General features: G+C 39.5%; 2 protein-coding genes across 2 annotated transcripts; one reads left to right on the forward strand and one right to left on the reverse strand.

Moving 5' to 3' along the window:
• The first annotated feature begins 1840 nt into the window (after nucleotides 1–1840).
• On the forward strand, nucleotides 1841–9888 carry LOC136424192 (dihydrolipoyllysine-residue acetyltransferase component of pyruvate dehydrogenase complex, mitochondrial-like). Its single transcript, XM_066412703.1, has 12 exons — nucleotides 1841–2026; nucleotides 2789–2865; nucleotides 3026–3249; nucleotides 4068–4181; nucleotides 4521–4691; nucleotides 5678–5833; nucleotides 6578–6663; nucleotides 6970–7110; nucleotides 7844–7925; nucleotides 8421–8501; nucleotides 8986–9125; nucleotides 9639–9888. Exons 1-12 carry the CDS (start codon nucleotides 1884–1886, stop codon nucleotides 9766–9768), a joined length of 1545 nt encoding a protein of 514 aa, XP_066268800.1. The 5' UTR covers nucleotides 1841–1883; the 3' UTR covers nucleotides 9769–9888.
• Nucleotides 9889–14416: 4528 nt separating this feature from the next.
• On the reverse strand, nucleotides 14417–15229 carry LOC136423864 (formyl peptide receptor-related sequence 3-like). The gene is made up of 2 exons (XM_066412230.1): nucleotides 15126–15229; nucleotides 14417–14883 (listed from the first exon to the last, which is right to left on the reverse strand). Exons 1-2 carry the CDS (start codon nucleotides 15201–15203, stop codon nucleotides 14647–14649), a joined length of 315 nt encoding a protein of 104 aa, XP_066268327.1. The 5' UTR covers nucleotides 15204–15229; the 3' UTR covers nucleotides 14417–14646.
• Between the last annotated feature and the right edge of the window lie 1007 nt (nucleotides 15230–16236).

Genomic DNA, 16236 nt, shown 5'->3' on the forward strand with positions numbered 1-16236 from the left:
TGGTGGCCTCACGGTTCAGGATAATGGGAGCAGCAGAATTGTTTAGAGCTGCTGTGTTTCTTTTTCCATAAACTTTTTTTAAGACCATATGTTTTTCTACTGTTAATGCGCACTAGGCACATGATGATAACTTTAATGCCCAATAATTGTACAAGGCATCTACTGGTACATAGATAACTACAGTTCCATGACGCTAATCTACCTAATGATGATGGAATAACCATTTGCCGTGAATTGCCTAAATTTAGAAGCTTATGGTTAATCACATAAACAGCACGATGCATGCAATATAGCAGACTTTTTCATTGTCACACTAAAGAAGTATGGTTAAAACTTTTAATAATCTTCAGATTCCTTATTCAACACGTCACAGGAAATGCAAATTCTTGATTGATCTTAATGTATGCTTAAATGAGACATTTAGAAGGAAAAGCACGTAAAAGCTTTGCATAATTTTGTAACATTGCAACTAATTAGAACTGTGACATTAAGTATGTAGATTAATTATCTAGGTGATGAACATAGAAGAAAGGCAACGCCTCAAGCGTTCTTAGCAGATAAGTGTCCATAAATTGTGAATTACATTCAGACCTGGATGAACGGGACTGAATAAAAATGTTTGAGGGAGACAGGTGGTTGCTGAGGACAGGGTGGGATTAACTATGTGAAAATGAACGAAAGCAAGGAACACTATATCGTTTGACTCTGTGTTATCCATATGTTTTTCTAAGAGTCTATATTAATTTCACATTGATATGCGATTTCCTTTATGCTTATAACTTTTGCTCATGCATTCAATTAATTAATGTAACTTTAATCTGATTTACTTTGTATTTTGTTTCGAATTATTTTATACGTGTAGCCCCAGGGCACATTGAAAATCGCCAAGATGGCGACACGTTCCCCACTTTAGATAAATAAAATGGAATGAAGTGAAATGAAAATGGACTGTTTTTAATGTGGCTTGTGACTGGAAGTGGTTGTCCGATCATGTTTGACTGTAGTTGCAAAATGATACTGAATCGAACAATTTTTTCAAAGGGTAAATTTAATTTGTACACCTACTGTAAAAGAGTAATGCCATTTATGCTGTATTCTAAAGCATATCCCAGTAAATATGTTAATAGCTTTGTTGGCAGTGATAGGTGAGACCTTGATCATATAATTTTTCACTAACATGACCAACATGGACCGTTTTCTAACATGTAACGTATTTTCAAGGCGGCTGCCCTCTTTAATGTATACACGCATGTGTGTACACTTACAAACTGAGACTGTATATTGGTGTAAAATAAGCATTATGCACAAGGAAAATGCATCAATCAAAACAATGATCAAGGGACATGGGAGTCATTTGACTTTACAACATTTGGGTTGAACAGATGGGGTGATGTAAGTTCGACAGTTGGGCAATCGAGAAATTATGTTCAAAATCTCAAATTTGACGGAGGCATAAGATCTTCGAACTCTTGCTCGATATAATTTTTCTTTTTCATAGATGATCATCTTACATCATACCATTCTAAATACTACAAGGATTATATACTCCTCGACATACAACTCTTTTTCGTTTCGACAAAAGTTTTAGGGACATACAATGCTACTAGTATATAGGCTCTTATGGGGTGTTCAATTTTTGGTTAATGATTCAATCAATAAGGAAAACGAGCAATATATACATTTTCGTAACACACTTATATCATGCCTATCGGCTGAGGGGTCAATCTCTAATGCAGACGAGCAGAAAAATGTGACACAATTCAAAAGTTCTCGGTCACCTCACATCCCATGTAGCGCCTCGCAAGGTGAGGTCATCGTGAGGTCATTTAGCGAGAACGAGGCTGTGTGTCCGCCATCTTGTCGGCTGGTACCTCTCGGTAGCCATGTTGCGATCTGCCGCCCAACTACGCGGCTGTTTACGGCGGTTTCCGGGGGTCAAGCTCGCCCTCGGGACGGGGAAAGGTTCGAGTAGGACCGTGGGCGTACGATGCGGCTGTTCGGCGGCTCACATCGCCGCCAGATCCCGGTAAGTGAGACGTCAAAGTACGGTGACCTTCGTTAGATGACGGACGTTTTGGTATGCCCCCCTCCCCCACCAAAATTATGAGAAGGAAAAAAAAAAGCACAACTCTGTCACTTTACAACAAATATACTTAATGTGGTTTCTAGCCACGGATAGTACTTCATTTGAGATAGCTTTCAATATTTGCAAATAAACCTTGATTCAACGTTACACGGTTTGACGTTCAAATCGTTTGCCCCTCCCCCTTAGTATACGATACACTGATGGCGAAAAAAATATGATTTGACAGAATTAACGTTTATGAAGACTCGATTAAGAAGGAAAAGAAGCTAAGAACTTTTCACTTCCTCGATTCTTTTCGTTCACACATTTTCAAGGTAATTTTATGAAATAAATGAAATGTTGAACACGTTAAAGTCAAAAATAGGTCACTTGATTGTTTAAACACGTCACAAAAACAATTCTCAATGAAATTACGCCTAGATAGAAAAGAATATGGATATGATAACTGCACTTATCTTTGATTATTACATGTACACAGTCTAACTTTTACAACTTTTATACATGCATGTACATGTATGTTGTGCCAGAAAATCCTCAAGGTAAATAAACATGAAATTCAATGAGCATGGAACATACATTTTGGTTCAAGAAATCATTGATGTGATACTGTATGCAATTATTGTGCAATCAATTTAGATATTATCTTTAGAAAATGGACCTCTACAAGTTTTAACATGTTGCTTGTTCTAAAACCATGTTTAGGGTAACCTTGACCTCTTCAAAGCCTCAAGATGGAAGAATGGTCTTCCTTATGTCAAGAAGACTCTATTCATCAGACGGTACGTCGTATCATCGCCTTAAGTCTCCACATCGATTTCTTGAAGATTTCATAGTCTTTGTAACTATAGTTAAGAAGAGAGTGACTTTTCTAGTTGTTCGAATTACATACATATTTGAATATGAGAGTCTTGTTCCATCTGTATTTTCTCCCTACTCAAGGCCTCCCAACTCACCACAAGGTGGTCCTACCAGCACTGTCGCCAACAATGGAGATGGGTACGATTGTGAGTTGGGAGAAACAAGTGGGTGATCAGCTGAATGAGGGAGACTTGTTGGCGGAGATCGAGACGGACAAGGCTACCATGGGGTTTGAGACCCCAGAGGAGGGGTATCTGGCCAGGATATTTATAGAAGGTGGAGTGAAAGATATACCCATTGGGAAGGTACGTGTATACATGTATACACTGTCACTGATACAGTAAAGTTGTCTATTGGAATTGTCATTTAGGTCATGTTGATTTGATTGTATAGATGACATCCATGTGCCCATCAATTTTCGTTAGTTTACAGAAAAAAGATGATTCTGACCCTACTGTAAATCGTACAAAGCAGCTACAAAATTAGCAAATCTATGCTGTAAATTTCGGACCAGGGTGATCTTAGAATAGTTCATGTTTGAGCCATAGTTTTTTTGGACTGGTCCATTTTACATGGAGGTGCTGCTGGAAGAGTCAGTTGTTGCATGGTGGGTGTTGAATTTAATTTTATACCAGTAAGGATTAAGCAATAGTTCACATTTTGAGCAGAACTTATTTTGGAATATTACATTCTTGTACAACAGGGGTAATTCGGAAGTGTCTTTTTTGCATGGGGAGGTAGACTGAGTGAAATATGCTGTCTTTGCTTGCAAATGTTGCCTTTCTAGTCTTGTGTAATGTCTTATGGCACTAGGTCTAGATAATTACTGTAATTCTTGTTCCTTTCACTGTAACTTTATGTTCACTGTTTTCACGGTCACCTCTGTACCATGAACTTATCATCACTGTGAAAAACACCTGTTGTTATTATTTATGACTCCTTCACACATCCGTTCTGTAAATCACTTACTTCCACCGTGAAGTTTAAGTTCAGCGAATATGTCCATTTTCCTTACACTGTGAAATTTTGCTACCGTGAAGATAAGGTGAATTACAGTATGTGCCTGGGTGTCTAACCTTCAGTGATGTATTTTTATTCTAAAACCATGACTTGTTGTGTTTAGCTGCTGTGCATCATCGTGGAGAATGAAGAGGACATTGCGAAGTTCAAGGACTGGAGTCCGCCCGCCGACACTGAACCGGCGGAGAAACCGCTACCAAAACCAGTCTCTGAACCGGTAAGATATGCTAAATGAAAAACACAGTCTAAACTTTATTTTATCATTATTAGATTTACATGTACAGTCAAAAGTTAAAGTCTTGAATCTTCTGTTGTGAATTTAGATGTTCTAAAAAACCTGATAGTTTTACATTGTTTTTACTTTTGCTTTTTCCATTTTTCTTGGTGACCTCTCCATTGCAAATTTCCAACATTGCAAATATATATGTGTCCCTTGTATTACTACTCTACTACTACTACAGAATTGTTTCATCCATGAATTTGAACACCACATATACTTCCAAAACACCGCAAATGAATTATAAGTAATATTTGAAACTGTTTGTGTTTATCACAGCCGCCACCACCCCCACCAGCAGCAGCACCCCCACCCCCTCCTCCCCCACCCCCCATGGCAGCCATGCCTCCTCCCCCCACCCCAGCTGCGCCACCCCCCGCCCCAGGGGCTCGTGTTTTTGCCAGCCCACTCGCCAAGAAACTTGCAGCAGACAAAGGCATTGATCTCTCTGTGAGTATCTAACAGTGATTTCTTAACCTTCTCAATGCTAAGTTAGCTGCTTGGGACCAAATTTTGTGTAAATAATAAGGTTACGTAGCAAGGGGAGGGTTAATTTTGCATATTCATTGTGTTTAAGAAGGTGCACCTTACATGTAAGAAAAGAAAAGAACCCATCACACAGTTCTCGATTAGAGGAGGTTCCCTTATACACTGTAAATACATTTTTACTGACGTACAGTAATGTTGTGTTCATTCATTAATTACCATATTCGTTTAGAAATTGAAGCAAGGACCATTTACATATATATATATATATATGGCCTCTGTCGGTCAGTATTGACCATGGTAAAATCCTAATTCACAACAGCCCTGCAGCATCGACTATGGCTAAACAGCCCAATACGAGACTGGCAGTCTCTGCTACAAAAATTCCATCTGTAAGCTTAAGCTGACTCATTTCTGTTGCAAAGCTCTTTTCTGCGGATCCGCTTTTCTTCTGTATTTGGACCATATATGGTAACTTAAGGGTTCATTCATTTGTTTGTTCAGACCCTTGTAGTAGCAGGGTATATTTTTTTCAGAAAGAGTTACTCTAACCCGTCCCCTTTTAACGTATTCGTGGCACCTCCTCAAACACGGGGTCCTATTTTACGTCCCTTCCGCAAGGATAGTTCCAACCCAGAATTGAACTGGGGTCTCCCAGTTACCAACAAATTTGAACCAGGAGCTCAACTGTAAGGCTGTTACCAGTTGAGCTACAGGGACATACAAATTGTAAGCTAAGGCCACACCAATTTAATTTCTTGGTTAACGGATTTTTATTTTTTTAAATGTAGAAAAAAAAATCATGAAAACAGAAGGCTGGGCCAGATTTTTTTTTTCTTAAATTTTTTTTTTCTTAAATTTTTTTTGGGGGAAAATAAAAATCCATAAACCAAAAAATTAAATCGGTGTGGCCTAACAGAAATGTTTTAAAATCCCCCCCCCCCCTGCAGATGGTGAGTGGTACAGGCCCAGGGGGAAGAATACGTTCCCAGGACATCGCCGCCTTCACACCTGCGGCTGCACCTGCCCCAGCTGTGGCACCTGCCGCACCTGCTGCAGCACCTGTCGGGACGTTTGTGGACATCCCTCTCACCAACGTCAGGAAGGTATGCACTGAGAAGTATTCGAAAAATGTTGGTCGGGAGGCTAGGCGGGTAGATGAACTTTTTTATAAGAGAATGCAAATACAACAGAAGAGGCAAGATGTTTATTGATGGATTGAAGAAAAATGTTATGTCCGTCTTTTTTCAAAACTAAAACCATTCACCACCAATGTCATGGTAGGGTATGAATTTGTTTTTGGTGACACCATTTTGAAAATGTTGGTGGGGAGGGTGCAGGGCTGTCTCCAGGACCCATCCTTCCATCCCGGGACGGAAATTTGCTTCTTGGAACGGAAAAAAATGTAACCCTTTCCGTCCCAAAAACATCAATTTTATGAGATAAAACTAATGAATATGTATTTTTTTTAGCTGAAAATGACAGATTCAACAATGAAGATTAAAAAATCTGCTCCCAAGCAATGAGTGGGACGGAAGACAATTTAAAGCTGGAGATAACCCTAGGAGGGTGGCATAGGAATTTTTTCATCAGAGACTTTAACTAAAGATACAGACGAGAAGAGGCAATCTTTAAGAAGCTGTTATAAGTGGATTGCAGAAAAATGTTTTGTCCATGCTTTCTCAAAACTGAAACTTTCAATCATTCGCATGATGGTCTTTATTGACGTCTACAAGCTAAACTGAAGTGAATCATTGTAAATAGATAAAAGAACATTTCTATATCAAAATACATGTACACATGTGAATATGAGCAGTAGGTTAAATCGTTTTTCTCATGTTCATGTCCAGGTCATCGCCAGTCGTCTACTACAGTCCAAGACAACTATCCCCCACTACTATCTATCCGTGGACATCAACATGGACAGTGTTATAGCGTAAGTCTTTTTATTCTATTTCTGAAGAAATTTAGTGTTCAGACTTTGACGTATGTCTGTTTCTTGTCGACATACACATGTTATTGACAGATGATGTTTAGAATTGTAGAATTTATACTGAAACATTTGGATAAATTATGTAATATGCAGCCTTCATTATCAAAAGGCCTTCGATTCAGATGTAATTAAGAATATTTTTGTTGTTTTTATGATTTAGTTGTGACCATTCTTAGTTCCTATAACAATAAGACTAGTAGTAGTATACACATTTTTTTCAAAAAGAGAATCTTTCATCTTTTTCTTAAGGCTACGGAAAGACCTGAACGTCGTTCTTGAGAAAGATGAAGTGAAGCTGTCCGTGAATGATTTCATCATCAAGGCCGCGGCGCTGTCTTGTCTTAAAGTGCCAGAGTGTAACTCTTCCTGGATGGACTCGGTTATAAGACAGTGAGTACAACACTATTGTGTGTAGTGTGTTTGCAACACAAAAATGCCCCCTTGCAGTTGTTGTCTGAACTGCACATGAATGCAGTGAATAAACTAGAGTTAAGTATTTGTGCTACATATACTTCAGGTTTGCTATGTTACTTTAGCGATTATGGGGTCTTTTTATAAGTATGATTTGGTATTGAATTTTTCTTTACATTTGAGTTGAATGTGTGATAGTTGTGTGCCGATTCGTTAAAAATAGAGAGAACGCTAGCGACTCCAAAAAACACCCCTCCCGATAAAATGGTATGGCGACCCTGTGATGTCAAAATTCAAGATGGCGGGCACCGCACATGCCAACGGATCCAACAAAGGTTTTGCTACGCAAACCTGTAAAAAAACCTGTTCATGATTTTGAAGCCTCACTCTATAGACCAATCCCACCTGCATTATTTAAATGTAGTTTATGCTACGGACATACAACCGCTCTCTCATTGGTCAATCTGGAAATTGCCATGCTATCATTGGTGAAACTGCTGATTGCTATGCTATCATTGGTTGAACTGCAAATTGCCATGCCATCATTAGTTGAACTACTAATTGCCATGCTATCATTAGTGGAACTGCTAATTGTCATGCGATCATTGGTGGAACTGCTAATTGCTATGCTATCATTGGTTGAACTGGTGATTGTGATGGACAGCCATGATAGGTCTTTGCAATCATCATGATATCTTTTCTGTCTTTACAGATACAACAAAGTGGACATGAGTGTAGCTGTCAGCACAGATTCAGGCCTCATCACACCTATTGTCTTCAATGCACATACAAAGGTTTGTACAATGCAAAAAAATGATGTTGATATCTTCTTTCCCTAGTTTTAAACTTAAGAATAAGATCTGTTTTTTGACTCGATGTACAGGGTCTATATTTTTTGGTGCATTTGTTTCTTTGGGTTAACGTGTGTCAGTAATTACTTACATTTTGTAAATGCACTGTCAGTAAAGTGACAGGAAGTGAGTGGGAAGATGTGGAAAAGTTCAGACTTGCCAGGGTGGCAGGAGCTACAGGTCAGAGGTGGCAGAACTAGTTGCATGTATGTCTTTGGGCTTGCACATTGTAGAGTATTCATGATTGATACAACAGAAAACAAGAAAAAAATAAAAGAAAGCTGTGATGAAAAGAAAGTTTGCAAAGTTTAACCTTTAGCACACTGAAGTAGCCGTTTGGTCCACTACTCTCTATTACTATTAGTTACAGAGTTAGGTAGCAGGGAGAAGGTTAAAAACCGTGTTTATTTACATGCTTGGTTTAATTTTCCATGGCAGGGCTTGGCAGCCATTAACTCGGATGTGAACAGCCTTGCTGCCAGAGCCAGGGAAGGCAAGCTACAGTTACAAGAATTTCAGGTACTGTAACTTATATTTACGTCATACTTTAATTCTGTTTCCACCTTTACATATTATTTTGGATCTGTGGCTTATGTTTATATTAGTTCCTGAACTTTGTTTATTTCTCTGTTTGTATTTTGTACTATTTTGTGAAATGCAAGAAAAAGATTTTAAGAAAAGATGCTGTAATGTATTGTGTCCACATGGCGTAGTGGTGTGTGCACTCTACTACTACACCAAATCTGCTTCAAACTTTCTTGAAGCCTGCGGCCTGGGTTGCTCCCAGGTCTGGCCACGACTTGAAAAGTGTTGCACTGCAAGTGGTTTTGAGTTCGCATTTGAAACAATAGTAGCACTCCAGTCACATAATGGAAACACTTTTCATGGTGGTTTTAAGTTCGCGGTAAAGAGTTTGCAAAAACGGGGAACCTAAAACCACCGCAAACATTTCTACATTTACAGTAAATGAAAACGACCGTTTCTTTCTTCTCTCATCCTTTAGGGAGGAACCTTCACGGTGTCCAACTTGGGCATGTTTGGGATAAAGAACTTCTCCGCGGTGATCAACCCCCCTCAGGCCTGTATCCTGGCTATCGGAGGGGCTGTAAAGACTGTGGTACCCGACCAGGATGCAGAGAACGGGTAAACACTCAAATCATTCTGTAGGAAAGAATAGATGCTCACACTATGGTTTCCCGGTCAATAATGATTGCAGGGACACTGGGTCCCTGCTCTTTATTGATCGCTAATTGGTTACAGCCGTCTGGTGTCTCTGACCACCAATGGAGAGATTCCTGTTATCACAGCTAAACATCTTGCACTCTAAATGTCTCCACAACAATTCTGTGATTAGTGCTGCATACCTAAACTCATGTTCAGGTTCAGGTCCGGATTCAAGTCCAGGGTTTCAGGTTCAGTATAAGTCTGGACCTGAACTCATCGCATATGGAAAATTCCATGTTGATCTAAAGTTGACATTCAATGTTGTCATGGTAGTGATTTGTGTGTGGTCTACGCCACCCAGGGTTCTCCATTTTTACCAGCATGTGAAGGGATATGCGGTCATGAAAGGTACATGTAAATCAGAGCTTTGACGTGCAGTTTTTACGCATGTCACCAGAGGTCCTCACTGACACATGATGTGTTATTTCCCAGACTGAGTGTGGCGACCATGATGAGTGTGACCTTGAGCTGTGACCACAGAGTGGTGGACGGTGCCGTTGGCGCACAGTGGCTTCAAGAGTTCAAACTGTACCTTGAGAAACCTGAGACCATGTTGTTGTAACAACTGACATTTCTCCAGAAAAAAAAAAAACATATAGAACTTATAGCATATTTTATGTAAAATGTTTTCCGTAGGTTCAAAACAAGATAATATTGTGATGAACTAAAATTTCAAAGTTAACATAATTATGTATTGTGCAAAGTTGGTATTTAAGAATGATTTGTATGTGATTTTTTGGGTCTGCTCATAGAAATGTTTGGGCATTGACAAAACAGGATTTTCAATAGTTCCTCTTTAGATACAGTAGGGGGGTTGGAACCAAAACGTAACAAATTTTGGAGTAGTTTTTTTGTGGAAAATGTGATTTTAACACATGTTGGAAGAAGTCTTTTCCAACAATGAAAGAGGAATGCATATTTGCTTCATATCAGACAGTTGCGATGTAGAAAATACATATTAAGCAAGATAGACATGCACTGAAAATCACACTGTTGTGTTGTGTGGCAGGGTTGAAACTTTGTTTATCTTAGAATGACTCCCCAATGATAAACAACAAGCAGCATTTAAGAATGAACAATCCATGCAAATAAACATTTTGTTCAGTGCGGCTGTTGGGTGTCCCTGTGGTGTAGTGGTCGGCGCTTCTGGTACTTGCCACATCTGGTTCTGATTACTTGGGACCAGAAGGCCCGAGTTCAACTCCCGGACAGGACACCTCTGGACAAGAGGCGCATTAAGTCATACCAAAGACTTTATAAAAATGGTACATACTTATGAAACAGTATGGAAGTTAAACACACTCCACTGCCAGTGGACTAGCCCCCCTGCTGCAGTGATTGCACCACAGTGTTGCCCAGGGCTATGAAATGGGGTTGGCCACCGCCCTATACACGTGCACCTAATGGTGTGGGAGGATTTAACTTTAACCAACTCAGTGTGGCTGTTATTGTCTGTACCAGTGTGTGTGTCCAAATATATTGAGAAGATTTATATGTTGTCATTATTTCAGGCAGATCACCTGGACTAAGTCCCTCTTTCCAAGCCTTACATTATATCTTTTGGGGACACCCCAGGAGTGGAGGCATTTGTAATGGTATTAGAATCGCTGTGATTCCAAAAATATTCTCCAAGCTGCATGTGCATCCTCTAGAGAATCGATATTTCAAACCTGGATAACTCAAGAAGCTGTGGATAGAGCTGTGTGATATTTGATACTGTTGTTGCAGAATTGTTAACGGTGTTTTTATGTTCGCGGTTTTCGTGATGTTATGTTCACGGTTTTTGCGGCGACCGTTTTACCGCGAACTTTTTGCCACCGGGACCGTTTTTGTCCGATGATGTAGCAGTATGTAACTATAGCGCTGCCGCGAAATTGAAACCACTGCGAACACTCCATTTTCGCCTCAACGCGAAATAAAAACCACGCGAACTTTAATGCATTTACAGTATGTGGGTTTCAGCAAAACAAAGGGCAAATGCGATTTTGGTCCGATCCCCCTATAAAGCAGCTTTCAATAATGCTGTAACAGAACTTAAGGTTTTGATATCTCATGTTCTGGAAATGCCATCACAATGATTCTTCTGTGGCTAATCTAGATAAAGTGGTAGATTTGGGCGCCCTAGCAGTTTTGTTCTGGGGGGGGGGGGGGGGGGCAGATTTCAGGGGTCGTTTGTTGAAGACTATGCTAGAGAATAACTCGAGAAAGGATGGGTGTAATTTTATGACTTTTTGTATGTAAGTAGCTTAAGTAGAGATTAGTTATAGGCTTTTGCAAATCAAGGCCAAATTTACATAATTAATAGTAACATTCCGTTGCAAGCTGCATTTCATTCTGTTGCAAGCTGCTTGGCTATTGAAAGGCTTTTTCCTCATAGTTTCACACTTAACGACTTATAAATGTATTATCAGCATATTCAGTAAAGAAGCAAAAATTGAGTTTGTACATTTTCTTTTATTACACAATCATTACAAAACCATCGTACAATACAGAAAATAGTTAAAACCTTTACACATACTTTTTCTTTTTACATCACGGTACCAATATAGCCTTTCGGCCGCTCAAAATAGAGGTATTCTTGTGTTTATAGTACAGTTAGTATTGACATAACTTTCATATGACTGAAATCTGAATGAAAAGACTTGGCACAACCAAGAGATATATTCCACTGACGTTTCGGTGACCATCTGTAACCTTCTTCAAGGCAATGCTGAGTGACTTACCAACCTGATGAAACTATTCACGGATGACTGAAATCTGTGGCCTTTGTTGGAAATACTTCTCTCAAAAACATCCCGCCCCACGACAAGTGCGACGCATTTCTCTCAGACATACTGAAAACTCCCCAGCGATGTAACGGCAATTATTCGGCAAGCGGCAATTATTTGCCTTGACACCGAGAGCTTTTTCCTGGCTGCCAGGAGCAATTAAAGTGCTCCAGGGAATCAATCAAATCCGAGGCAAAATTCCCGGGAGCGTCGTTATGAGTTTAGGGCAGCTGTAAGCATGTCTGTATATAATTGAAATAATGTAATGGAAAGGCCCTTTCACTTCTGTCTGTCATCTTTCATCTATTTTAAGATTTTCATGTAGCACAGGTTTAATCGGTTGGCTGCAAACCTTTAAAAGAGACTGGTTATGAGATTGGTGTGCAGCGCTAGTTGTTTTCTTTCCACTGAGAAAACTAAGTTCTCAGGACGTCAACAAATTTAAAAGACGGGATAAACGAGAAATCGGCGATCTCATTCCTCCGTGAAATACTATTTTTTAGTTTTTGTGAATGTTTTATCCGTTATAGTGAATTTTTCGCTGATTCTAATATTTTTTATCCCACATGCAACAGGAATTGTCTGTCGCATGCATGAAATTAAAGACATGAAATGAATTGAATTGAAGAAGAAAATGAGACAACCTTTTCTGGGACCTTTGAACTAACTTCCTCCTTTCAATGTCCCCAACATGATTTGTATGTGGAAACCAGTTTCGGGGGGAACCATTTTGACCTCCACATTCCGTCACGCTAACGCCATTTTCCTGTCACTCTGCTGTATTGAAATAACTGCGGACACACAGGCAAACACACAAACAAACATCGAAAGCAAAACCTGCATACATAAAGGTAGTTAACCCACACATAAACATGACTTACCATAAAATTAATTAAACCGCATAATTATATCAATATTTATATATACATAGAAGTATGTGAGGTAAAGTGTTCGGATTTTACGGTCATTGGCTGGTTAATGACAGTTCAAAGAAATATTACCCACACCCCACATCTGCTTTAATTTCGGTACAGTCGAAACATGAGATATGTATCACAGGCGGCTTTGAAAATACAATTTAAAATGGTTATTTTACATATCAAGTGTTTTCTGTGCGTTGTGTCGGAAATATTTACTTATCTTATAACTAAAAACAAGATCTATTTATTGGTCTGGCTGTTCAGCACACACAGCCAGGGCTGCCCAACTAGCATGTGGCTATTACAAAGGGCTAGCCCTGCTGACAGAGACAGGACATCACAATGGAATTTTGACATGGACAGAATAACGAGCTATAACAATATCAGAAAGAATCAATTATGCAAAACACCATCCCTGACACAACACTAACGACCACTAGTGGTTAGAAATTTATCCAAGCCTATCACACCCCGACCAATCGATCGCTTTGAAACTCAGATTCGAATCAGCCATGACCCGACAAATCGCTTTCTAAGTTGCCTTAACGACTAGATCTGACAAAACAAGCTCGCCAGTGAGATGCTGGAAGGTGTCAGCTTTTAAAAGATGTTTTCAGATTGACAATCTAGGCACTTTGGAAATGATAGAAGCTGATAACGTTTAAAGAAAAGTAGTAGAAACTATTTTTTTTAAACGTTAAATCGCCGTCAGCTTCTATCATTTCTATCGTTAAGTGATGGATTGGTCGGGGTGTGTCACAAGTCTTCCAAAGAAAAGACTAGCTGGATCACTTGGGTTCAACCATTGTTGAGTTTTATAACAATTGTATCTTTGAGTTGGTTACACGAAACGATACTAGTCAGGAAAACACACACATGAAAAAATATACGACGCCAAGTTACAAATCACTTTTGAAGTAGGTTACACGAAATTATTTCAGTCAGGAAAACAAACACACATGAAAAAGGAGAACATACGGCGTCAAGTTACAAATCGCTTTTGCAGTAGGTCACACAAAACGATTCTAGTGGGACACACACACACACATGAAAAAGGAACATACGGCGTCAATTTACAAATCACTTTTGAAGTAGCTGTCTCAAACTTTCAAAACCGAAACCTTGTTAAACACAGTTAAAAAGTAAAAGACCTCGAACCAGTTTAGCTAATACAGCTAGCTGATCTTCCACTGGTCATGACAGGTCCGATATGTACATAGTATACAAGTTCATTAAAGGGGAGATGCTTCCTTGTCCTTCAGTTGGCCACTGGCTTTACGTCCATAGCCGACGCTATGTATGTATATTCACCTGAGTCGAGTCAGAAAATCGGGAACATGTTATTTGGGTTTCGAACCCAGAACCTCTAGATTCTGAGTCAGTTGCTCTAACCACAAGGCAACGATGTCTGTTATGTTCATTTTTTTTTTTTTGGTAAAGTAATGGCACCGTCATCCTGGCATTGCACATTTGCCGTTTTTATTGATAAAGTCAGAGATTATTTGACTTGATTTACAGTATGTAGAGGAAAATATATATATCTAATCCAATCTTTTCAAATTTTCAACAATACGCTCGAATAACGATTTTTTTCATTCATTCTCAAGGCGCAGAAAATTCAATTTGAGAATACACCACCCATGGCTTCCTTTTCTCATATACGATGTGAAGATATTGTGTTAGGATTAAAAATATCACTCTCCAAGCAGAGGAGGTGTTCCGGCTGGTTGTGGCAGTAGTATCACAAGCACTTTAAGAGATCACGATCATGTTTGTATGGATAGGCTTGTTAACGTGGAACATTTCGATATCAGTTGGGGCATGAGACGGACCGTTGGCATTGAGGTCGTTTTCTGAGGCGGTCTGGACCCTCGCTTTTCTCACCAAATGGAACAGTCCGCGTCGGAACTTCTCATTGGTGAAGCCGTAGATGATGCAGTTGATGCTCGAGGACGCATGCGCCATGATCAGGGCAAGGATATGCACCGTCTGGAAAGAAGAATGAATGAATGAATGAATGACGTTCTTTATTTCGCAAATTCGGGTAGGACACTCATAGAAAACAGCCATACGAACATAAAAACACAACCTATACACATAACGATTAATGCACATACAAAATTATTTCCACGCTGACAATCTGACCTAAGACGAGTAATTGCAAAAACAAAATGCATACTGGTATACATTTAATTACACAAACACACACATTTGATGCAAGGTTTACTCACCTGAGGCCAGTTGTCTTCGAAGTCGGCCAGTACCACTATGGCGTAGGGGGACCAGCAGAGGAAAAAGGTCACGCACATGATCACCAGAGTCTTGATCAGCTGGACATGGTAAATTTTCATAACATCAAATATTGGTAGCAAAATATAATGTTAGCAATCACAACATCTCAAAACGCATGAAATACAGTACTATAAATGTTGAAATGTCCGAGGCGATCTTATTTCTGCGCGTTGCATTACGCAGTGACTTCTTCACCGCGAAGTTAAAACCGCTGTTGATGCTAACAATGAATGTCACCTTCCTGGAATCGCAAGATTATGGGCTAGACAGAGTTACATAACTCCCCAGTGCATTGCAAGAAATCCTTTTCAAGAGATCTATTGATAGAGAGCTTTGCGCTAAACGGCTCATAAAGATCAATGCATATACATTGTGGATTTATAACCACTGCCCGTGCGAATTGTGATGGAACGCTCTACTCCAACTGCTGAGAAGTGCAGAAAACAGTGCCAAAAGAACAACACATATGTTACACTGAGAAACACAAATATTGAAACTCTACAAGGAAATTCTGTATACCTCTCGTTAAGCTGTTGATGCTAACCATGGACGGCATTTGCCTAGAATTGTAAGGGTGACCTTTGCTTTGCTAATATTTATGGACCATTTAGCGTAAAGCTCCCGAGCTCTACCTAAGCGTAAAGATCTCTATCAGAATTTTTGCAAAGCTCCGGTGACTTGTGTATACCTCTAGATCTGTCTAGTCATAGGTCACCCCTCCAATTCCAGGCAAATGTCATCCAAGGTTAACATTAACAGTATACAGAATTTCCTTGCGGAGTCAGAGTATATGTTGTCCATTTAGCACTGTTTTCTACACTTTTCAACTAGTTAAAGTACAGTGTTCCAGCACACTTCGTACGTGTTATATATGTATATGTACATGATCATGACCTTTATGGACCGTTTAGTTTAACACTCTACCTTTGGAACTCTTCAATAGGACGTTTTGCAATGTACTCGGGCGTAGCTCTGTCTAAAAGTTTTTACTAGTCAAACCCAAGACAATCCTGAATAGAATGACCTTTAAATTTTACACGAAGGAATACC

Source organism: Branchiostoma lanceolatum, chromosome 18, assembly GCF_035083965.1.
Source record: "Branchiostoma lanceolatum isolate klBraLanc5 chromosome 18, klBraLanc5.hap2, whole genome shotgun sequence".
Classification (NCBI taxonomy): domain Eukaryota; kingdom Metazoa; phylum Chordata; class Leptocardii; order Amphioxiformes; family Branchiostomatidae; genus Branchiostoma; species Branchiostoma lanceolatum.

Excerpts from the sequence above, each read along its gene's own strand:
- LOC136424192 (XM_066412703.1), top strand. The coding sequence starts at position 1,884 with ATGTTGCGATCTGCCGCCCAACTACGCGGCTGTTTACGGCGGTTTCCG. Across the intron at positions 2,027-2,788 it reads CACATCGCCGCCAGATCCCG|GGTAACCTTGACCTCTTCAA; the intron begins GTAAGTGAGACG and ends AACCATGTTTAG. Across the intron at positions 9,126-9,638 it reads GACCAGGATGCAGAGAACGG|ACTGAGTGTGGCGACCATGA; the intron begins GTAAACACTCAA and ends GTTATTTCCCAG.
- LOC136423864 (XM_066412230.1), bottom strand. The coding sequence starts at position 15,203 with ATGTGCGTGACCTTTTTCCTCTGCTGGTCCCCCTACGCCATAGTGGTA. Across the intron at positions 14,884-15,125 it reads TCGAAGACAACTGGCCTCAG|ACGGTGCATATCCTTGCCCT; the intron begins GTGAGTAAACCT and ends TCTTCTTTCCAG.